This window comes from Xiphophorus couchianus, chromosome 4 (assembly GCF_001444195.1).
Source record: "Xiphophorus couchianus chromosome 4, X_couchianus-1.0, whole genome shotgun sequence".
NCBI lineage: Eukaryota > Metazoa > Chordata > Actinopteri > Cyprinodontiformes > Poeciliidae > Xiphophorus > Xiphophorus couchianus.
The window spans coordinates 17,558,306-17,582,366 of NC_040231.1; the positions used below are offsets into that span (position 1 = coordinate 17,558,306).

A 24,061-nucleotide genomic window follows, 5' to 3' on the forward strand; every position below is an offset into this window, starting at 1 on the left:
CTACACTCAGTAATTAGTTTTAAATGTTAAAGTTTGACAGAATGACAAGGTGTTTCGCAAAGTAGGTCATGGAAATCACCTTGGTGAACATTCAGTCTCAGGATGAAGGAAATTACCAAACCTCAAAGTGAGTACCAAACAGTCATACATTATGCACCATTCATGTTGAGGAAGGTAGGGCTAGAATAGATGGTTAAAAAAACAAATTTATGACCAGACTTACTCACCTCATAATTTGGAGGAATTCTGGCACCAAAACCCAAAGCTGAAAAGCGCTTGTCACTAAACACAAAAAGCAAAATCTTTAATTAATTAGAGCTCAAATTACAATTACTTTGCAGTTTTGACAAAAATGAGTGAAAAAATATTGTGTCCATCTGTTCACATTTCCAAGGACACACCCCACGCTTGTTTGCATTTCATAACACGATAAAAGCCAGAATAACAGTTTGGAATCGGTCCCGTGGTCCCGGCAGCCAGCGTTTGCACCTGTTCAAAGAGCTTCTCTCGCTCTTTCATCTCTTCATATTCCATTGTACCATTTGCATGAGTTGATATAACTGCGAGAGACTGCTGTGCTGGAGGGAGCCCCCCAGTCAAAGGCCAGGGAACACAATTGTGAATAAATAACAATACAAATTCAATGTCTGTCTGGGTTGACTCCCTCATTGCAAGATAGTGAATATATTTCCAGTCTATGGAATTGCGTGGCTTAAATTTGAAGATTAAAATATGTCCATTGTCTGTTTACTGCTTTCTGATAAAGTACCAGAATAAAAGAACCACTAGAGCACTTCCACATATACTGCATGTAGAGGGAGAATAACAAGCAACTATTGACACAGTTCTCTCCTATCTGTTGACAGCGTGTATTTAAACTCTCTCAAATGTCACCCACATGACGGTTTAATAACACACAGCACCATGCAAATATTACTCATCCTTGTTATTATGACACCATTTAAATTATAGAATTTAGCACAAAAAAAACTTCCTTTCTGAACAATTAAAGTAAATAGTTTTATATATTTTTAAAATAATTTTCTGGCTTTGTTCTGTACACCTGTTTTACAATTTTGATTCCTCATCTATTCCATTGTTTTGATAGGTGTTCATGAGTCAGGATAAAATTAGAGTACAGCATCATCCTAAAATGATGCTTTTACCGTACTACACCCTTTTAGTATGTAGTAAAAATTAAAAATGTGACCTACAATTTTAATTGTACTTGCAAATAACATGTAATTTCTAAAGTAGCCTTTCAGCACAAAGACTCCATACATATTAATGGCACCATGAAACAAATATAAAATCATACTCTGAAGACACAGCAACAAATAACATGTTGTTTTGTTTTGGGGGTTTTTTTGCTTGTTTTATGACTTTTACTTCAGAGTCATCATGTAAAAAAAAAAGATGCAAGATGTGATTGATGAAATAAATCAAACATAGAACACTTCTTGGAGAATTATGCCAGAATGGCAGCAATTTTTTTTAAATCTAAAATCTGTATATTATTTTGCTTTTGATATTCCCCCCTAAAAAGTATGTGAGTTATCTATGGAGCATGAATGCATTGAATGACCAAACTGACTGATGAGATGCCCTTGAGCTTACACCAGAGTGCATATCATCTGTGCTAGATCTTGATTTTATTGGTTTTCTTTGCATAAAAGACTTTAAAAACGTAATGAAAAAGCAAATCGTGTTTTGAAGACCTTTTCTTTCATTTCTCCAATATTGAATTTTCCTGCTTTGTTTTTAACACAGCTTCAAACCCAGTGAATACAATAAGTCAGTACTGGGTTTCTTTTCAATCATGCTGTAAAAATTTTCTCTTCGTATCCCATGTTCTCAGGCTCAAACACTAAAACTCTCTTTATAGAGTGCCTTTGTTAATTAAATAACCTTGTCTGTCAGAAAACAGGCGACTTAGTCAATTTAGAACCTCCGAATGTGAAGTCAACTTAGCAAAGAAAATTAATGATGTGTGAAATGGATACTGTTAGGAACAAAGAAGGACTATAAAATTATCTCAATGAAATTCTTCTTATTGCTGTTCAGATGTTTGACCTGATGAAGATCCAGGTAGTATATAAATGCAGTGAAGGTCGAGTGTGCAGGTTTCTCTCTATCCATATCACAAGCTTTTGTCGTCCTTTATATTTGTGTGACAAAAAAAATCCTTCATTCAGGAACAAAAGAGGATAAAGAACTGAATTTATCTGTGATCCAGTCAAATTAGAATGTAAGATGGACAGATTGAACTTAACAAAACAGAGCTGTATTTTCTCATATAAACTGAAATTCAGAAACAGTTGAATCAGAGAGAAGACGGGGTTGTAAGGAGGGGTGAGGAAGTTGTTCTGTAGGGCTACACAAAGTGTTGAAAACTGCAAAATTAGTGCATGCAATGTTAACATAGCATCTATTGGCTATTCATGTTTTGTAAGCTAATAATATATTCAGCCTGCTGGATGGAGCTTCACAAACCCGTTACACTTGATAGCACTCCAAATGCAAAAGGTCACAGAAAGTTATGGAAGTGTTGTAATGACAGAGAAAATTGAGAAAAAGGTGGGTTTACTGCAAATGACATCATCAGTGCAAAATGCAACAATAACAAAGAAAAACAGTTTATTTTTTAATAAGGCGCTGCCTTAATGGTCAGGGAAAGAAGATGTGTATGAGTGAGGTAAAGATGATTAAATGAGAGAGAAGTACTTTGCAACTGAAACTTAGTGTGAAACTCCAGACTCTATTTAAATGATTTAAAAGATTTTACTTTGAGAATGTCAGCACATCCAGCACATCAAGTCGCTGAATTCTCTTCATCACCATGTCATTCAGCTCTCCAGTGCCTGGTAACAAGCCATCATTTGATTCAGGTGTGTTGGAGCATGAATGCATCTAAAAGTTGTAGGATAGTAGCTCTCAAGGACTGGATTTGGAGCTTGTCCATGGTTATACCCCACCTCTCACCTGATGACCATCCGGATCAATTCCCAGACCCCATGCACAGACATAAGCAGCAATAGATAGATGTTGGATGGTTTTGATTTACAATAAACCCAGAAAACTAAGTTAAAATCCTTCAAATTACTGAAATAAAACTAAATTTGACACTTTCAGATAAAAAACAGAGCTGTCGCATCTTGTTTTCCATCGCATCTGTGACAGTTTGCCTACAGACAGCTTTTCTAATGGTTGCTTCTTTTATCTAGGCATTGACTTCATTTCATGCCCCTTTTGACAAAATAGCTCTCAACATTCTCCAGTTCAGAGAGATAACAAATACCATCACACACTCTGAAGAATCATAGTTTGGGGCACCAACACTGGAGAAGATATCTTTAACTCAGTTAGAGCGGCTGAAGTACCTGAATAAAATTTACCGTGTAAGCAGGTGATTAGTTGTTGTTTTTTTTCTGGATTGTGATTGTTATTGGAGTGACTAATACTGCTTTGAGGCAACTTTTCAGATATTACAAGCATTTAATTAGCTGTGATGGATGCTGGCTTGCATAAACATTGGCAAAGAGATGACTTGCAGTGAGCAGTCTGATAACGGTCAGGTAAATTAACTTCAAACTGATCATTTTTTTAGTTTTAAACCATTGTATCTACTTTTTCTGCTGGTAGTATTTTGTGTTATATTAGCAACAAAACTGGACCAGATTTATTTTTATTGCCGCAATTTGTCTTCTGGTAGTTTTGATTGTACGTTATTTACAATGGCTGCAAAATAAGAGCACATCTCTGTGGTTTCTGGATAATTGGATCTCATTTTTTCTATCACTGCTTGGATTATAATGTGCTTTGACCTTGTGTTTGTTACTATTTTTCTCTGAAAGAAACATCTAGATGAATAAAAAGGTTCTTCTCTTTCATTCAACCTTCCCACTGGCTCTGGCTAATGCAGTGTATTGTATCCAGATATAAATGCATTTCTGTAACAATGTTTCCCAGAAACCCACAGACGTCTATCCATTTACATTTTTTAACTGAAATTTTATCCATTTTCATCCAAATAAAACAATTCCACTAAATAGAGGCTTTACTCTCACTGTTATTGACATTTCAAACAGACTGAATGAGGAAAAGAAATGTTTTTGGTTTTGGATCAACTGTCTTCAAGTGGAACTGTAGCCTTTTTTATTAAATAATGGGAAGTGGAAGAGAAATTTTTCATGCATAGGATTTCTCTGACCCATACTGTACGTTTGATGTTGCTGATAAATCAAATCAAGAGGACCCATTAACTTGAGTATTTGACTTAAATGGACAAAATTACTAAATTACTTGAGAAATAGAGTTTGTAATATCAGGATTTCATAAAACTAAAAGGACCCAAACTGAGTTGCATCTTTTCTAAAAAAAAAAAAGAAAACAACAAATGTGAATGATTGCTAAGCAAATACCACATTAGCAAAGTCAGTAGATGTAAAGTACAAGCTTATAACAAATTTGTTTTCTAAGTTAATAAAAAATGTGTGTTTTGCTTGAAAAGGTCAACTCATATTCCTGCAACCTTAACAGAAATAATTGGTCAGATGGATGGATAGAAAAGGAGAAAAAAGTTATTGTGGACACAAAATTTCATGAATTCAAATCGTTGTCATTCACCCAGTTTCTAGATTTGTCCTACTATTTGCACTATTGAAATAAGTGCACTGACAGAATCACTTGGCCAAAACAAAATGAGCTCAGAGAAAAGAAAGACATTTATATTCTGGGGATATGAGTGAGCTCGGATTTTTACTCAGTTATTGATGCAAGTAAACAGTTTAGACATGAGGGATATGGCAGCAGTGTTAGTCAACAAGTCATAGATGGATGAATGGATGAATGGATGGATGGATGCAAAAAGCTTTCATTACTTCCTTTTAGTGCTCTGTTATATGGGCACGAGGGATATTCTGGAGTTTGTAGGGGCATGCTACATCCTCAGCACAAGACAACAATAAAGGCTATTCCCAAGTCATGTTCATTCTAAGTTTTACTGTCAAGTGCGTAGTGATCCTTCTCATCTCATTTTGTCGGCACCAGAGAGGAACCACATGGAGATGCAGCAAGTGTAACAACCCTCTCAGAGAGGTAACCGAGTCTCTACCCACACAGACAAAAAACTAGTCACTCCAGCTCCATCATGCACTCCTCTGCAAGGACTCGAAAATCCCACATCACCTATGTTCACTAAAGGCTAAAAGGTTTCCACGCCTACTCTTTACACCACAGTAACAATTCCAACTTTAAAGGGAAGGGCCTCCTACACTTGCAGTCCCTATTAGCCCACAGGCATGTTTCCATGTATGATGAGTTCGTATGAACATCTGACGGATAACGCTAGCAGGATCGGCTGAACATTACCAGGCAGGTTTTCTATCTCTCGGATGCTATAATTAGCAAGACAGTGCTCCCCTGATACTCAATAGGAGGAGCTGCATAAATCAGCAGTCAGAGAATTAAGCCTCATCTGGCTTAGTTCTGACAGATGGATCGGATCGCTCTCCAAATCACATCATTCTAGGTATAATTGTTGTTAATTAACTACCTGCAGGTCTGTAAGTAGTCTTTTTCAAACATTGTTTAATGAAAAGCAAATATTAACCAATCAGCTGTCCCACCTTATTTTGAACATACAAATGCAGACAGATCTGGCTTCATGCTGCACCTCTACAGATTTTACATCAATTTTGACACCCTGCTGATGTTCCCCTGCCTCCCACTTCTGTCTGAAGTGCCTGCTATGCTGGTGTCAACCCCTATCTTATCTGGAGTACGATGTAATGAGCCTATGCAGACTAAGAAGGAGAACCAGTCACTGCAACTGCTGCTGAAAGCTACAACTGTGAGAGGAGGCATGCACACAGTTAGGCTGTCAGCTCATACAACCTCTAAATCTTTCTAAAACAAAAAGAATAATGGACAGATATAAAAAAATATATATATACTTTACCATCAAACACAGCCCCTGGAAGTTGTTTACTTGTTGTAAAGTTCAACAAGTTTGTTTGCTTCTACCACATCAAATTCCTTGATTATTAATTTTTATCCAAGGTTTTTTAATTGGTATGTTTAACAAAACTGTTATACAATTCATATACTTAAACATGCCTGTTTCAGATAAATTACACCAGATATGTTTTTTCACTAATTTCCCTTTCCACCTCTAGTCAAAATTTATTCAAACAATCTGTCAGTCTGACAAACACAGAAACACCAACAGGTTCTTAATCTGCATCTGACTCGCGGCTTGCACCATAACACATCATGTAAAAAGATGTATTTAGTCGGTCTGTAACAAATAAGAAGATAACAAATAGAAGTCATATCAGAACATTATTTGGCCATACTGTAAAAGGAAAATGACCTCAGCTGCGAATCAACCTGTTGATTTTCTTGTTGCAGACAAACAGAAAACCTGTAATCTCATTTATATTCATTTGTTCCAGTATTTTAGCGTCCACCTTCAGAAAAATATCTTAACCTTTACTTTATCTTGTTTTGTGAAAATAAAATGCAACAATGGAGAAATATGCAGAAATTACGCTCTGGGAGCTGCTAAGCAAGAAAGGTCTTTTTTTCTCTGGACAGATGGAACGTTGATAAATTAATGAAAATTTTAGAAGAAGATAAAAAGGATAAAGCACCACAAAGAACATAATCTCAAAAACCAGGTCAAAGTTTTTGTTGACTTCAATTGCAGGCAAAAATCTTTGTAAAAATAATATTATGCATATCTAATGCAATGAAGGCCAAAGATTATTTTCTATAGTCTTCCACAATGCAGCTTTTTTTTTATCCATTACCTAACAGGAAGTTTAACTCTGTGACATATTTGAGCTGCTGAGGATGTCAACTCAAATGTTTCTGAGAACTATTGAAAGTAAATCAGCACATTCAAAAATTAATTAAATAAGCTGCTGAGTAACACTTAGCTGGGGAAGCTGAATCACAAACTAGTGAGTGGGAAAGCTGACAATTTCCATTACTGTCCATTTTACTGAGGTTTACATGGAGCTGCACATTTTACTGTGAGTCCCATTAAGATAGCTTTCAATCCAAAACCTTGTTCCTCAGAGCCTTTTCCAAGAAGTTGAAGATTGACAAACCTGTCATAGTCTTGACAGATCTCGCCCACGGCTATCAGGGCCTTTAAGTACTCATTGGGTTGGTACGGGTTAATGTAGTGCAGTGAGCAGCTGTTCCTGGGGTCTCCATTGGATGCCGTGAAGTCAATAGCAACCTGACAGAAAGAAATGACAAAGTAGGTGTGTCACAAATGTGACAGAATAAGTGTTCCTCTAAAATGCCCACATAAAACCACAGGTCTAGTCAAGACATCATATTCACACAAGTTCATAAATATGGGAAGCATTCTAAGTTATTCTACCAATTTCAGTTTTAATTCATGTTAATGTCAAAATATGAAAATGAATAAACTGATTTTGCAAATATGAAAAGTCAAAAAAGCTCATGAGGTGGTCATGTTAAATCCACCGATAGATTGTTGGTGTCAGAGTGTATTTTTGGATAAAAATATAGAATGAATTATTTTATTTGACTTTTTGATGTTGTGTATGGCTTATGTTCCTCTAAGTACTGCTCTGATTGGTTCATTGGAACCTCATGACCTGAAAACACAGGCATTACCAGAACCAGCTGTTAACTTTTTAAGCCAGAAAATACAGAGAACTAAGGTCGAACAGCTGAGTTGGACCGAAATGAGGCATCTTTTTTGGTTCTGGGAGTTCTGGTGAGTAAGCAGACATATTAATGTTGGTTCCACACCTTCGTTCCATCTACGTTTTTCAAGATAATCTCATTAGATTCTGGTAATTCATAGAATCCAGTAATTAAATTAATGAACATTCACCCCCACTCATAAAACCACCCATTGTTGCTTGTTAGTGTTGATCTTTTTGTATCTACATTTGTTTTGCTCTCTTTAACACTAGAAAATTGTTTGTAATTATTGATTTATCTTTAGTTGAATTGTAATTAATTATGAATAAACTGAGAAATGTACAGTCTACTTGTGCTTTTTTGAAGGTATATTGCTCAGTGGAAAGGTCACAAATTAATCCTTGATAAAGATTATGCTTTAGATAGCTACACTGATTGATTTGCAAACACTAATATGGGTGTTGTTTGACAGAACCTATTATTGGTACACATGGCAGACCTTTATGTTGTTTACAAAAAAATATTTTAGCAGTAAGGAAAACCAGAATAATCTTGAATTTATTGTAACAAATTATGATCAAAGGTAAATACTTCAATATTTTACTCCTACATAGGCTGAAGAAGCCATGTAGGAGTAAACACTGTAAAAATGCACACTGTACAAATAATACTGAACTTGTAAGTAGCAAGATATGCCAACATACATTGTTATTATTATTATTTAATGCAGATATATTTGCATTCTATATGCAAATAGCTGCTTTCACCACATCCAGCAACAAGAGAAGGAGAAGAAGCTTTACAGAGGGCAAAGGTCACAAAATTGAAAAAGTTTCTGTATCGCCTGAGGCTGCTAACAATGAAAGTAGCACTACACATAGATAAAGAAAGTGCTGTCAGGAGTTAGTACAAAACATGCTGTGTTTTCCTAATGCAGAAAATGTGTAAATATTGTTAAATCTAGATAACTTTGCAGAATTATGCCACTCTGTAGCCATGTGAAAATTGCATCTTGTAAATACAGATCGCACAGCTCACCGTAAAATGAATCTGGCATCCTCCCATGATGTAATCCAAGAAGGAGTAGACTCTGTGAAGCTGAAAGCAAAAAAAAAACAACAAATGAACATTTCCATCATGTCAATCCTCAGGACAGATTTCATTATAGGTTTATGATCTGCAACAGAATGATCACCTACGCTAACAGGATGTGCGCTTCAATAAAGTAGAATTAAACTTAGAATTGGATTGACTGTAATGTCGAAAAACAGATAACGCTGCTTGTATAAACAATGAATCCAAATGTATAAAGAAATCTGCTTTTAAATTACTTTTATGTTAGTAAAACATGTTTTATGGTGCAGATTACAGTTAGATGGCAACAGGCTGAGACAGTGACTGATACATCTTCACTTCTTCTGAACTGTTTTGATAGATATAATATGTTTCTGCAGCTGATTCCTACCTTCAAGTCACTGAGAATGACAACTCCTGAATTTTTATAGTTTCTCTTCTTCTGTTTGTACTTAGGATTCAGACAATCCCACGAAACCTTCAACAAACCAAGTGAAAGACAAAAAATATATTAAAAAAAATAAAAACAATCAACAGAGTAATGCACTCTAATGACATAAAAGCACTGTAACATTTGGTTCATGTCAGATAGATTTCAGCAGCGTGAAGTGAGAGGCATGTTGGAAATGTTACACAGCCGACTCTCCTCTCCTCTACATCCCTCTGCTCCGTTCTGCCTCTAAATTCACTGACCTTATTTCCACTGGAAATTTTCTGCATTTCTCTGAATGTGGCATAGAACTCGCCGATGAAATCATGCTTTCCTCTGGAGTCATAATCCCACACTAGGCACTATGATACACAAAAAACACTGCTTACTCCCTCAGCTTGGCTCTGAAAAATACAATAATTACACAGCGCATTGCCTGACCAAAGAAAGAAAGCCAGAACTGAGGCAGTGAATACCTTTGCATTCATTAAACAGCACACATCTAGCACATATAGCGATGTGGAAAACATTTTAATTTAAAATGTTTAAATTGATTTTACTTAGCGGTGGATTAAAAACATACAATGTCCTTATTTGACTGTATATTCCTAAATAACAGCATTTTCTTTTATATACATATGCTGGGACATATGTTTTGATGACTTAATTGGGCATAATGTTTCTGAGTCTCACATTGGATTCAGGCAAAAAAAAATTTCTAATTTTAAAGATGAAAGCTTTTTGAGTTCACGTGTGTTTTTTTTTTAAAGAACATCTGAGTCAGACAAAATTTGAATCAGTAGATGGAGGCCTGAAGGAAAACTAGAAATCAGTACTGGCCAGTGAAAATCTGACTTTAATTAAACAAAAAAAAACAAAACAAAAGAAGACAACAACTATGAAAAATAGGTTACAAGCTGTCCAGTGCATGACTAAGCCATAAACAATAGTACAAAATTGTGATCTTTAGATTTTTTAAAAATGGTTGTAAAAGAATCTAGGGTGATCATGTCAGAAATGGCACAAAAAACTGTAAAAACGTCATGCGCTTTATGAGTCCCAACAAGAGCAGCGGGCTGAGTGATGCAGCCATTATGCTGGGTGTTTACTGCTCCAAGCTGTGTGGGCAGTGCTTTAATGTGGGGCTGTTTTGCTTGCAGGTTCAGTCACATGTTCCCAATAAATGAGCTCTTCAGAGGGGATTAATACGCAGATTGTCCATGGTTTCAAACAGTTTATTTTTTTATTAAAATGAATTTGTGATATTGCAAAAACGTACCAAATACATTGTGTCTTATTAAGCTTTTTCTTTTTGTTGTTATTGTTTATTTGGCCAGGCAGTGTAAAAGTATGAGTCCATCAAATATAAATCGAAAACAGACTTTCAGCTTTACAGTCGTGGACATTTAGAGTTCCCTCATTGAGGATTACCTTGAGTTTCCGCTCTTCGTCGCAGCTGCACAGAGATATGAGTGACACTTTAAAGGGCTCCCACACTGGATTCAGGTTGTTTTTTATCACCTGTTAGAATGATGACAACAGCACATCAGAACCGTAATGATAAAACAGCTTTACACATTTCCCTCTATGATGTAGCCCAACCACTTTGGTACCACTGGAAATTCTATTCAACAAACATAAAATGTGAAAATTAGCATTGTGTTTCTGATCTTAATAGTAGTTATTGTTACATCAACAAAAAAGATACCTGCTGTAATTTCTAGCATTTTTTTTTTGACATTTAATCCCTGTCCACTTCCATTTGGTTAATGTAAACAAACCTTTTTTGAACTTACATTCTTATCTATTGCATATCAAACTGTAATGATAGTTTGATCATTAATTATCATTGATTAACGTAATCTATCAGACTGTAATGCGTCTGACAGATTATATATACTGTATCATCAAAGGTACTTTGAATCATCTTTTGCATAGTGGATCAAAACATATTTGAAGTCAGCAGATATGATATGATTCAACTCAAAGCACCTTGTAGTGAATAACAGTTTACCTGGCATATAGTGATCAATAAATGATCTGCTTTATATGTAAGATACAAGGAACAAGAAACGACACACCAGCTTTTTAAAGGATTGTACCATTTCACAGCAAAACATTTTACTTGCTACTCCTTGTAATTCTTAATTAAACAAAGGACATTTCTTATCATAGCTGCAGGGTAAACTCCAAAGTGAGATTAATCCAAAACGCAAGATTAATCCAAAATGCACTGACTACCTCAGTTCTGTGGACAAGCTGTTCTGTTCCATCATCGTTCATTCGAAATATTTCCAGAAATGGGTCTGACTTGCTGAAGAGATCCTGTGACAGAAGACACAAGAAAACTGGTAGTCCAGTGGTTTATGTTAGATTTGATGTGAAATTTCTCAGAAATCAATTTCTAAAACACCTTCAGTAATTTGTTTCCTAGCTTTTGCCTTTTAAATTGGATTTCAAGTTCTGTTTGGCATAAGAACAAATGGTCACGTCCAAACTCTGATCTACAGCATATTTCACACAGTTAATGAGATAGTTTGACAGACTGCAGCATTGAAGCTTATTGATTATTTCTCCTCCCCTGCTAAAACATTCAGTCCTTCTGATTTTAGACACCTTGATGCAAAACCTGCAACATAAATCATAAAACTAGGTGGAGGAGTGAAGCAACAGCAAAATGATGAACTTAAATTTTGGTGAGGATGTGGATAATCTTTCTTAAAATTGCAAGACACAGAAAAGGTAGTTGACAGATCAATTTCCTGCTCTGAATACTTATTCAGAGGTTGTCGGAAAGTTTGCATGAAATGAAAGAGAAATTTACAGATGAACTGACTGAAGGCGAAGACACACATATAAAATTTATTGCGCACAACAATGTTGAGATCTGACTTCTTATTTTTAACTGAGGTTAAATTTTGTTAGTTTGATTTTATATTTAGCTTCTGCTCTTTTTCTAACTAAATCTGAGCAGCCCTGTAATCTACTTAACGGCTTAATATTCAAGATTCACTTGTTTAGAATTTTCTTTACCTTTCATCATGTTCCAGCTAATCAAATTAGCTCAGCTGTGGCTTACATCATAGGTAAATAAACCTTAATAAACCTGCTCAAATATACACATTTGGCATGCTTTAGCAGTATTTGTGGTGGCCTCTTAGTATCTCGTCTGCAAGGCGTCTGAGAGCCGCAGCTATGCAGATTATTTAGGTCAATTGATTCTTCAGGGAGGAAAACAAATAATTATAGTTGTGTACGTCTTCTACTGTGTATGTTTGTGTGGCTGTGTGTTCACGCCAGGAGACAGTTAAGGACGCATTTCCCGCCACATTAGCCAGATAGGTCTCCTGAGGGGTAGGAGGGAAAATAAATGTGAAAAATAAAAATGCTGAGCTGTAGTATCACTTCTGCGTTGCCATCGCAACCAGTAGCCAGTGGGCTACGGCTCCATGGACCGATGGGAAATGCACGTCATTTAATCTCTGGCTAACATGACATTAATGCTAATCATTAGCAGCTACCATAATCCATAATTAAACTCTCTGTTCAACAGCCCATATCCTTCTGACCTGCCTGAAAGTGAAGTAATACAACTGGAAAAAAGGTGAAAGTTAACAGTTTTAATGATTTGACTATTGCAGGTGTTTGTGGAGAAATGTCTAAAGTGTCACCATTAGTTAGTAAAATGATGCATCACAAAATGAGACATTTGTGGTTTGAGCTGGAGATCATTATTTACCTTCATTATTAGGACAGGCTTACCAGTGTGATTAGATTTAGGATTAAGTTTAGGTCAGGGGTCAGATACAACATTAAGTCATAAACCAAAATGTTCAAACCGGTCTGAGTGTGAAGATGTGTCTCAGGTTCCTCTGGCCTTTAAGTACACTCATTTAAGATTCATACACTCTCCATATCAAAACCTCATATTTTTATAGAATCAGGATTCGAGATTTCAATTTTCAATGGATTTAGATGTTGGGAATTTTTTTGCATTTGAACACACATTTACTCTAAATATATGGTAGGAGTTTATAAAGGTTTTAAATTTTTATCAGCAGACAAAAAAAGACTGCCTTTAAAAGATATATGTTTTTAATATCTCTGCTTGCTGTTCACTTGGAAACAAGGTTTCTACACATTTTTTATTCAGAATCAATTTTTCAAGACTCATATATTCTGATTTACAGAATGATGTTGGCCATTTGATCAACTTTTTACAATGAATTTACTATACATGTTACAAATATGCTCCAAATTATAGACAAACCACAAAGCAGTATAATCGATCCAATTGTTTGAATGTTTTGCAGGGACTGCATGATTTATTTATGAACCTGATTTATTATGCAGATTGTACTAAATATACTCAGATGCAAATATGCCAATTAATCCAGCAGATACAGGTAATCTCCACCTACTTTGTGTCAAATTGCAGTTGTACTTTCTTCACCTACAAGCATAGAAATGGTCACCTGAGAAAAACACTGTCCAGGGAGCTGCAGGTACCAGTCTGACAAGAAAAACTCCAGCATTACCAGCAGCATAAGGCTGTGCTTATTTACCAATGTATGTGGAACATTTTGTTGAAAGTGACAGTAATAAGGTTTTACATTCCTTATTTTAAAAGGCAGCAATAGAATATTGCAATAGTTCAGCAATATGAGTGGACTGCATTAGTGGACGGTGGCATTGTCTGGTCAGGCTCCCTAATTTAAACCTTAACAAGCAGCGGAACGACTGAATTTCATTTATATGCAGAGGATCAATTAAGATCCATAAATTATGGGTTAAGTTAGATTTTTGCATACATCTAACTTGAACAATTAACTTTGTGAATTTGCCCCAAGGTATGTAGAAAAGATTTGCCACTAGCAGAAATCTTCATAAGTCGAAGTTAAGTATTTTTTGCTTCAGGTCAAATTCCAGTCTCAAGTTTCCATTGGCTGAAAGAAATTATTTCTCATGAAATTCAGGAACCTATTTTAAATATGCCGCTTATGTTGGTGTGGGTCAGGAGAGCAAATCCTTTACTTCTTCTCCTTAATTCCAACTTTACAACTTTAGCAGTTTTAATCATTAATCAAACATTTAATTAAACATACAAACAGCTGTCATTTGCTGCTTTAAATATATTTTTTAATTACATTAAGAAAAACATTTATCTAATGTGAGTAAATAAATTAATACATTTCTTGTCAAAGAAAGACAAGTAATCGAGATTAACAACCTGTTATATTTTTGAAGATTTTTATCTGCTAATCTTTGTTCATTTAGCACAGTACACATTTTAGTATGCTATTAAATGCAATTTAAGTAAGGAATAGTGCAGTAAGAAATGACAGAGAATGTCAAATGTTTGAATAAAGAACACAAAGTCATTTAATACAGCATTCAGCTGAAGAGACATCTGTGCGGTCATTATTATGGAGCCACCGCTAACATGAACAGATTATTGTGGAGCTTTAATAGCCTTCTTTCACAGTAAAATATGCAAAACAGTGCAGCAGCTGCCAGAGCTGTTGGTTATGGTTTACAAACTTGCTTGGGGTCATGCCTGGTTATTAAAAATCTAAACACAGTCTTTATTTTAGCAACTTCAGTGTAACTCAAGTCTGAATGTAAAGCTCAAGTTACCATCTCAGGCAACAGGACAAACATTACCCAGAAAAGGAACAATATATTTAAAATTAATGGAAAACTCACTTTTTGAGCTATTTATTTTAGAAAATATGAATTTCCTTTTTAACTTTCTACAAGAATGTCAAACTCAGTCAGAGAGGAGGCCAAAACTTTAAACATGATCTCAAGCCAGACAGTATTAATGTTCATTCATAAAAGTAAAATAGCAGTCCTTTTAAATGGAATAGGCTAAGTATCAAATAAAAAACAATGTGGAATCTAAAAATAATTTGGAAATTTACATCACGTTTAGCTGCCCTCGCCTTCTCTAATGTTTCAGCATCAGTGTAATGATCACCTCTGGTTTCATCTGCTGTTTACCCCTTCACGCACTGCTACTGCTGTATTATTAGTGGAGTAAGTGGCAAGAATAAGCATGCACCTGTTCACAGTTAAGCGGTAAAATTTGCAACATCACGATTCATTGTAATTCATAAGGTCATCTTTAGTGACAGTAGTTTTTGTCTAAACAAAAAAAAAAGATAACTGGAAAAAGTGGATCATTTCTAGAGATGGTGAGTCACATCTTCCATTTTGATTCTTACTTCCTCCCTTGTTTCTCTAAGTCTCTTATCTAACAAAAATCCTCAGATTGCTTGAATAGCGATAGCAGAACAAGCAAACACTGCTGACATTAAGGTTTGTTGCTGACTGCTTTGCACAGATAAATGGTGATGATTGCTCCAAAGTGTACCTGCTCTTTATTCTGACTCAACACAAAACAGCATAGTACAAGTAGTAAACAGCAAGAAACTGCATGAACAAGTCAGACTAAATAACTGTGAAGGTGAACCTCAGTGTCTTAGAGGTATATTTTGAAATTTCAGAAGTATTAGTTTAGTTAAGGTAATAGTAATAGGTGACCTCTTCAGAATTTAAAATAACATTTTTCCTGAAAAGAAATGCCGGGTTTCATATCAAGTATGCTTTTTTCATCACTGCTGCCCTCATGTAAGAGTTCGAATAAATTTCCCTGTCAGAGCTGCTGCAAATTTCTTGCCGCAACTCCAAAGCAAAATGCACCTGCCGTCTCGCTGTCTGCACCTTTAGGAATCAAGGTCACTCCATAAAGCTGTTCTCCCAGGGCCTTTTCCGGAGAACTCAGTGTGACTTGAAATCATCAGAATTGTAAGTAGATGTGAGCTCCCGCTGCCTTTTTGATTGAAATGTGCCCAGGGCAGAGTTTGAACATGTGTGGGCCGGAGCAGCTGAGGTCAGTAACATCCCACCTTAAAATGGCAGCAGCAAAACACATTTCCCTTCTGACAAAATGCGATGGGTTGCAATTTGATATATAGATTGTTGTATTGACATTGATACTGCCATAATCACTCTATTATATTACTGACTGTGATCTGGTAATGGAGACGTGGCCAATATCATAATAGTATAATATTAGCGCAATATTATCTGAGCTCTTGTGATTTGTGGTGCTTTCACCTATATTTTGTTAAACAAGTGTGGTTCTTCTCACCTTATCATCCAGCTTCTTAGCACAGAAGGAGAGCTCCACATAACCATTGTTGCCAGAAATTTCTTCAGCATGTACCTGAATGAAAAATAATAGTTAAATATTTATTCATTAACAACTCATTTAATATTGTGCTGTTTGTTTTGTTTTTGTTTTTTGTTGTTGTTTTTTTCAGATAAAATATTTACGTTTTCAGCATTTAATGGACGGTAAAGATGAATGCCAACATTTTAAAGACAAAGGAGAAATTCAGCAACCACTTTTTCATTCAGATATATGAATTGAAAGAGCATAAACGCTAATTTGTCATAAAAAAAAGCATCTCAGCCACAATATTTTTTTTAAAAAAAGCAGAAATTACACCTATAAGGGAAAAAATATTTATGTGATGCTTCTTTAATAACAGTTAAGAAAGAAAATAGCAGCTAAGTGCTGCTGGTCAATGCACTCAAACAACCTACAGCAGTGCAACATTGGAAAGACATCTGCAATAGTCTAAGGGAGGGGTGTCCAAACTTTTTGCAAAGAGGGCCAGATTTGATCAAGTGAAGATGCCCGGGGGCCAATAGTTTGTTCGGACATTTTTTGATTTTTTTTTTTTAACCCCTCCAAGGGGTCTTTTGTGGGCTCTAGTGTCCCTTATGTGACAGCAGGCTGACAGGAAACAGGGAAGGAGAGGGGGGAAGACATGCGGCAAATGTCATCGGGTCCGGGAATCGAACCTGCGACGGCCGCGTCGAGGACTCAAGGCCTCCAAATACGGGTCGCCCTACGCCACCACGGCACGCCCTGGACATTTTTTAACTACAAAAGTTTCATGCAAATACACAATTTTCATTGTCACAATCATCTTTATTTTTCAAATGACAAAAAAAACAAATATAAGCCACTCAGGCAAATGAGAATAACTCTAAAAACCCAAATTCTGCCTTTCATTTATATCTGGAGAGTCAGATAACATTGAACAAACTGTATGAAATACCTTAAATTTACATGAGTTTAAAAATATCTTTGCCTCAAGAACAGTTTAAACAGGAGTTATAAGTAATGCAAAGTTGTCTGTTATTATTAAATCTTAAAACAAGTGAATTTTGCTCGTCATTTACTATATCTACAGGTTCATAACCAAATCTTACTCAAGAGTTTAATAAAAATAAGTGCCATAAATCCAGGTGCATAAATGTTCTTTTGGCTCTTCACTGCTGATAGTGACAGATGTTGCCGTTCAAAACACTCAGTTTCATGTCCTCAACTCTCAGTGCCACACTGTTACTGCCAGGCAAACATTTTTCTCAAATTCTTGCTTCTTCTCAGGGCAAAATGTTCTCCACCATTTTTATAACAGTCTTTGATAAATGTATCTTCAGTAAAAGGTTTGCCATGTTTAGCTATTAACTTCGTAGCTTGCTTTGGTAGTATTTTCTTTTGACTCACAGGCCCAAAGAAATCGCTGTTGTGATGCCAGTCCAGCTTGGCGTTGCTTCACTTTTTCAGCACGGTCACTTCCTGTTAGCTTGTTGTATGTGTTAGCATGTTTAGTCTGGTAGTGTCTCTTTACGTTGAAATCCTTAAACAAGGCAACAATCTCACAAATTAGACAAGCACAATTGCCTTGATTTTCAGAAAAGAAGTATTATAATTCCCATCTCTCTTGAAAGCGGCGGCCCTCACTGTAAACTTGTTTTCTTTGCAGTGGCCATGGCAGAAATGAGTGGAGAGCGGTTCGCTGCATGGAGGCAGACTGATAGTATTAAAGTGGTGCTGCCACCATTTGGTGAAAGGAGGAATTACAGTTTCAAGTTTTATGATTTATTTATTCTGTTTCACAGTGCAGGCGGGCCATAAATAATACATTATAAAACCGAAGCTGCGGGCCGTATGAAATCTGACCGCGGGCCGTGATTGGCCCCCGGGCCGGACTTTGGACATGCCTGGTCTAAGGAATGCAACTGCTGCTAACTAATTGAAGTGAAATGCTTAGAAAGATTGGGAAAAAAAAGAAGAAAGAAAGAGGTACATGTGAGGCTCCACTAGCTTCAGTCACCGTGTCAAATGTTTACAACCTTAGATTTAGAAAAAGACAAGTATGTTGTTGTTTATTGTTTTTTTTAGAAACAAAAAACATGACAGAAGAAAGCCTACTTTATATAAAGGAATATGGGAGCATGACTAAGCACTTCTTGGGTGGCTAAGCAGGGGCACAGATAGTAGAAAGGTGGCACACTAACATTACAATTTCATCTACATTCTTAGACTGCAATAAACAACAGGCCAACATTTGAAATTAAAACAGAGAGAAACACTATTTTGTATCCTTCAATATAAATTGGTTTTCAGTATGGAGTTTCCATTTTGAAATGCTAATCTATGTGCGCTACAAACAAAATGACTGTTTTTGTTCTAAGGGAGGTCAGCCACAGTGGCCAGTCAGAGTTCAAGGTTTAGTTGGTGTCTCCTTTCCCCGCCCACCTTTGTGACCAAGGTTTGTCATCTAAACAAATTGCAATACTTTTCAAAAAATATAGATCAGTAGTATAAGAACATTATACAAAAATGTCAAGAAACGTGGTAGAGGAGTGATGATTTGATCATAAATTTCTCTTTATAAGAGTGTGAAAAAATCCTTACATAATGACTTGAGGGACTGGTAAAGCCATACAATGAAATAACTGTTAAGATATTGCTGTTTAACACAATTACATACATTACTGAATAGTGGGGGTGTGTTTAGTTTACCCATGGCAGTGTTTACTGTCATGGTGCTTTAAAAATGAGTTTTACAGAAATTTCAATGGAAGTTAAAGGCATTTTTTCACAGCTCCACACCTTTGAACCCCTATTTAATTCCTGCACTTTCCATCACATTGACAAGTTAATTCAGGTAAAATTTTGAAATGTTTTTACTTAGCTTGACTGCATATCCTACCAAAATGGGAAGCCATTAGCGGAAAACTGTAAGACCCCAACTCCCACAGGTAAGAGTCTCAACCTGCATCTATAAATCATGAAGAAGTCAAAGTGAACTGTCCAGAGCAGAACATTAAAGCTGTTGGTAACTTGACTTCTAAAAGCTTCCTGTTTTCTTTCTTTAAACTTGCTCAAAAGAAAAAAGTTTCTGCTTATGTTTTTGAGAATCAGCGAGCACCCTCTGCTGCTCCCACTGTGCTGCTTTTCTCCCACGCTCAGTACCTCAGTTTGTTCTCTGCTCGGCTGTGAGAGACTGACAGAAACCTGACATCAAGCTTCAGGAAGTGGAGATGTGCAGCAAGCATGACCGAACCCAGACAAAACCTGACAGTGATGACTTGCATAGCGGAAAACTTGTTTTTTTTTTTTTTTTATCAGAAAGCATAACAAGACATTGCAATGAGCAACAAGGGAAGGTGAACAGTTTTGTAAAACATGAAGGTACAGGAGGTAGAGTATTGTGTATTCTGAAATTTCTGTCTTTGCTGGGACTGAGTCTTTGAGACCTGGATGTAGTTAAAATAAGGTTTTGCTTGTTCATAATGAAGGCTGGGATTGTGCTTGGCTCAGGGTTTGATTTTCTGTGTAAGGCAGAGACACCGAGGTAGTTAAAAAAAGAAAGAAAAAAAGTTTTGTTGCTTCCATGCAAACATTTCTTTTTAAATAAGCAGCAGAGCTGATGTATGCCTCATATGTTGTTTTTTCAAATGTGTGTGTGTGTGTGTGTGTGTGTTTAATTTGAGTATTTTATCTCCAGAAAATCTCCTTGATCACATACTTAGAAACTTTACATTTGGTCAGATTTAACCCTTTAAAGAACAGACACATATTTATGCTCATCTCCTATGTGGTGAATTTTGATGTCTGATGGTACAGTCCATACTTCCCTAAGTTGCCAAATGATGATTATAACTTTTAGTCTCTGGTTCTTGGGTAAATCAAGAACCAGAAAAAAAATCTCGCCTCCTGTGTTGGGTACTGACAGATCACTTTCCCACTAATCAAAGAATACTGGGGCACCTGGCAGTAAAATCTGGACATAAATATTTTTTTCCTGGCCTTATAATTTAAATATTTCTGCTTTAAAAATGCTAAAAGAAATTGGCCTGAATTGGCCTGAATACCTGATTGCACTCAAAAACTGGAAATATCATAAAACAGATAGCAGGAAATTAAGGAAAAAGCAGGAATTCAGTAAAATTCAGTTTTTTAAGCTGACATCTTTGCTATGTGTTGACATCTTGTACATATGTTTTCTTACTCCAGTCCATAATAGCTTATTCTATGTGAGCAAATCTAAGTTAAATTGCTTTGATGGCGAAGAGAGCCAAATAAAATAAAGTTACCGTACTTACATGTGGGATAAAGGTCAAGAACAGAAAACACAATGTATAGAATCAAATTCACATTGCTGAATATATCAATGTAATGCACTGCAACAATTTATTTGTTTGTTTTTTTCTTAAGTTTGTACAAAAATAATGAAAAACATTTGCTAAATTTGTTTCTACAGTCCACTCTACTGCACCTCTGTCCAATTTTAGGCATTTTATTGTCTGTTGGTAGTTTTGCTTCCCAGTTGAGCACTTTATGACCGCAACAATATTGTGTCATGTTAGCAATGATATCAGCATTATTGCAACAAAACAGAAAATAATAATCCAAACTGAAATTTATTTAAAAACACAAGAAATAAATAACACTAGAACTAACAGAGCAGTTCATCAGTTCAACACAGAGGAAGCACTTCTGAAAACGCACTCATACAAAAAACAATTTCAAAAACATAAACTTTGCAAAATTACTTTTAAGATAAAATGAGTTTAAGGAATCCTGGAAAAATTCTACAAGCTAAATTAAAATGTTGCATCGTTGATCATGTCAACAGACATAATTGAGACTTTTCCATGAATTTTGTCAAATTGTGACTTAGTTTTCAGAAGGTTGTCTTCACAGTGCCGTTATGTCTAAGTCAATTTGATTCAATTTAGTTATTATATATTTATATAATGATTATATATTATAACCACTGTGAATACTATAAACTAAACAACACAAAGCTTTTAACAGGAAGGCAACAATGTTGCTAACCAAAAAAACATTTTTGCCAATGATGTTATCATATAAAACTATCAATAATAACAACCACTTGGTGCTTTTATCTGTTTTGGTTTGTGTGAGAAAGTTCCTGCTGCTTCTGGTTCCCTATTAAACTATAAAAAGATATTAATTCACCTGTTGAAAGAGATTATCTCCATTGTTTTTTACAGAGGTTCATTAACTTATGAATGATTACTTTTCACACGTTCCTCCACTGAGTTGTTAAAGGCACTACAGCAGGCTTTTTCTAACAGGGAAATGGCTATTTTGACTCTCATTTAATGAGCTCACATTGTATCTCACAGCACAACTAATGATCTACAAAAATATCCTTCCTGTTTATATCTAAATTGCCTCTGCTGCATCTGAGGAGACATCCATTCTCTAAAATATACCTGATAATTATCTTCTGCCTATTGCCTGGTGCATTATGTAATAAATGCTTCATGTCACTGGGGGCGCAAAAGGATCAACATTATGAAGTTGCTCTTCCTATTCTTCCATTCCCCAAAAGGACCAGGAAACTCCCCTCTTTAATATTTCAGTGTTAATCTGAAGACCTACAAGAAGTGAAATGAAATTCTCGCTCTGGTGTCAGCTCATTTAATTAAGATTTAGATTTTCTTCTAATAATGTCTCATGCCAAGCATGAGCTATGCAGCCTGATTTAACACATGAGGAAAATGTTTCCAGTTATGTTTAAAATTGGAGATATCAAGCCACACATGATATTCACAAAACTGATGACTGAAAATCCGAATTGTTTGAAAATATCCAGCCTTAGGAATAATAGCCCCATCAGATGTGAATAGACCTTTCACCATCTCATTTGCTCTAGATTTATTATAACAGTGGGCCTTGTGATGTAAAGTGCCATGAAGCACCATTAAAACGGTGCTTAATGAACCAGCAGCATCGCTCTTCCTACATCTGAAAAATTATAACAGCACCTCATCAAAGTATTTATAACTCAAAAACCTTTATAAAATGCTGTGATGTTTTAATGACAAACTTCAATGTACTGCTGAACTTCAAATGCTGTGGATTTTGTAAGACAGACCAAAGGAAAGCAGCCCATAGTTGATGAGTACTTCCAGTTTTCCTCAAGCCATAAAGGAAATGTGTACATGTGGAAATGTGTCAGATGAGATCGAGATCTGGCTACAGGTATAAGATTATGTGTAGCATCATGGTGAGAGGATGCCTTTTTTTTTATAACAGATAAAAAACTATGTGGCAATGGATGAAGCTAAACAAAGGGTACATCTGGAAGAAAATGTGTTAGATGCCTTCAAAAAGCGTTGGTATAAGTTAAATCTAGAGTTAAATCTGTGGCAAGTCTTAAGGATTTCTGGTCACTGGTCAATGCTTGCCATCCTGTTTTCAAAAAGAAAAAGCTGAAAGTTAAAAATGTGTGTCTCTACATGTGGTAAGCTTTTAAAACATATTCAAAACACCTTTTCGCTGTAATTGCAGTGCAAGGCTGTTCTACAAAGCACTCACTCACGGAAGCTGATCACATCCACAACATACTTTTCAGAATTTCTTTGGGGAAAAAATTGAAAACAGTTCCTTTTACTTGTGTTGATTAATCATATAAGATCCTAATAAAATATCACGTTTCTCATTAACACTATTGATTTCCATGAGCTATGTGATTGTGTGCTTGATAGGAATGAATCTGCATGGTGCAAAACACTGGAAGGATCATTTAGAATGATAATGATCTTCAGGAACTCTTCATAAAAACAGTTTGGAGGTCCATTAAAAAAAGGAGAAAATTCTTGTGAAAGAAAGAAACACAGAGTGTGAGCAACTCTCGGTGTGAGTATAAACTGGTGAAGGCTTGAGAAAATAAAAATATGAATAATATAATTTTTGCCATACAGTAAATCAGCATGCAGAAAGGATCACAAACACCCGGGAAAAAGCTTACTGTGATGGTCGACTTGCCGGCATATTTCCCATACTTAAGCAGCAATGGTTTTATCATCTTCTTCTGGGCCACGATCTGCAACAAGCAACATAAGCAAAGCACCTTTAAGCCCACCGCAGTTAGGAGGAGTGTAAAGGGGTCTGAGTCATCACCAGCAGAAACTGTTATCAATCACAAACACTAGACCTGCAAGCAGCAAAACACATTATCAGGTGTCTAACATCACAAATAAGGAATACAAGCCTGAAACAACTGAATCAGTCATTCTCAGTCATGTTATCTTTCTATAGACCATCAACAAACTGAATATGCAAAAGAGAAGCATCTGCCCACCTGACCAAGTGTGCACTCCATGCCTCCCAGGAAGTCATCATCACGCGTCCCTATGCTGTGAGTCCCGTGGATGTCGTAGACCTCAAATCGCAGCTTCTGTACCTCCTCAAAGTAGTAATCCAGACCAAAAACCTTCGCAAAGACTGGGTGTAAGTTGCTCTTGATTACTTCTGTCCTGTCCAGCTGAGAGGAAACACATTCAAAATCAAGCTTCCAACAAAGATACTTAAGAACTGGAATATTCTCCACTGTAATCACAGTTTAATCATCAAAGCTACTGTGAGGAATGAAACCCATTTCACAGACTGTTTGTGACATCAGCCTTTAATGTAAATCAAAAAAATATAACTTGCAGCACATTCATCTTCCCACTTATTTT

The 24,061-nt window shown here is 36.0% G+C and overlaps 1 protein-coding gene across 2 annotated transcripts in view; it reads right to left on the bottom strand.

Annotated features, from left to right (window-relative positions):
* Nucleotides 1–24,061, bottom strand: part of cpne7 (copine VII) — a 41,820-nt gene that overhangs the window by 10,391 nt on the left and 7,368 nt on the right. For both annotated transcript variants that reach the window (XM_028015788.1, XM_028015787.1), the window contains 10 exons: nucleotides 23,683–23,865; nucleotides 23,350–23,424; nucleotides 16,350–16,424; nucleotides 11,435–11,518; nucleotides 10,625–10,714; nucleotides 9,457–9,555; nucleotides 9,155–9,241; nucleotides 8,728–8,787; nucleotides 7,116–7,249; nucleotides 228–282 (listed from right to left, as the gene is read on the bottom strand). In XM_028015788.1, coding sequence (XP_027871589.1) covers nucleotides 228–282; nucleotides 7,116–7,249; nucleotides 8,728–8,787; nucleotides 9,155–9,241; nucleotides 9,457–9,555; nucleotides 10,625–10,714; nucleotides 11,435–11,518; nucleotides 16,350–16,424; nucleotides 23,350–23,424; nucleotides 23,683–23,865 — 942 coding nt within the window. The remainder of the gene's footprint in view (nucleotides 1–227; nucleotides 283–7,115; nucleotides 7,250–8,727; nucleotides 8,788–9,154; nucleotides 9,242–9,456; nucleotides 9,556–10,624; nucleotides 10,715–11,434; nucleotides 11,519–16,349; nucleotides 16,425–23,349; nucleotides 23,425–23,682; nucleotides 23,866–24,061) is intronic.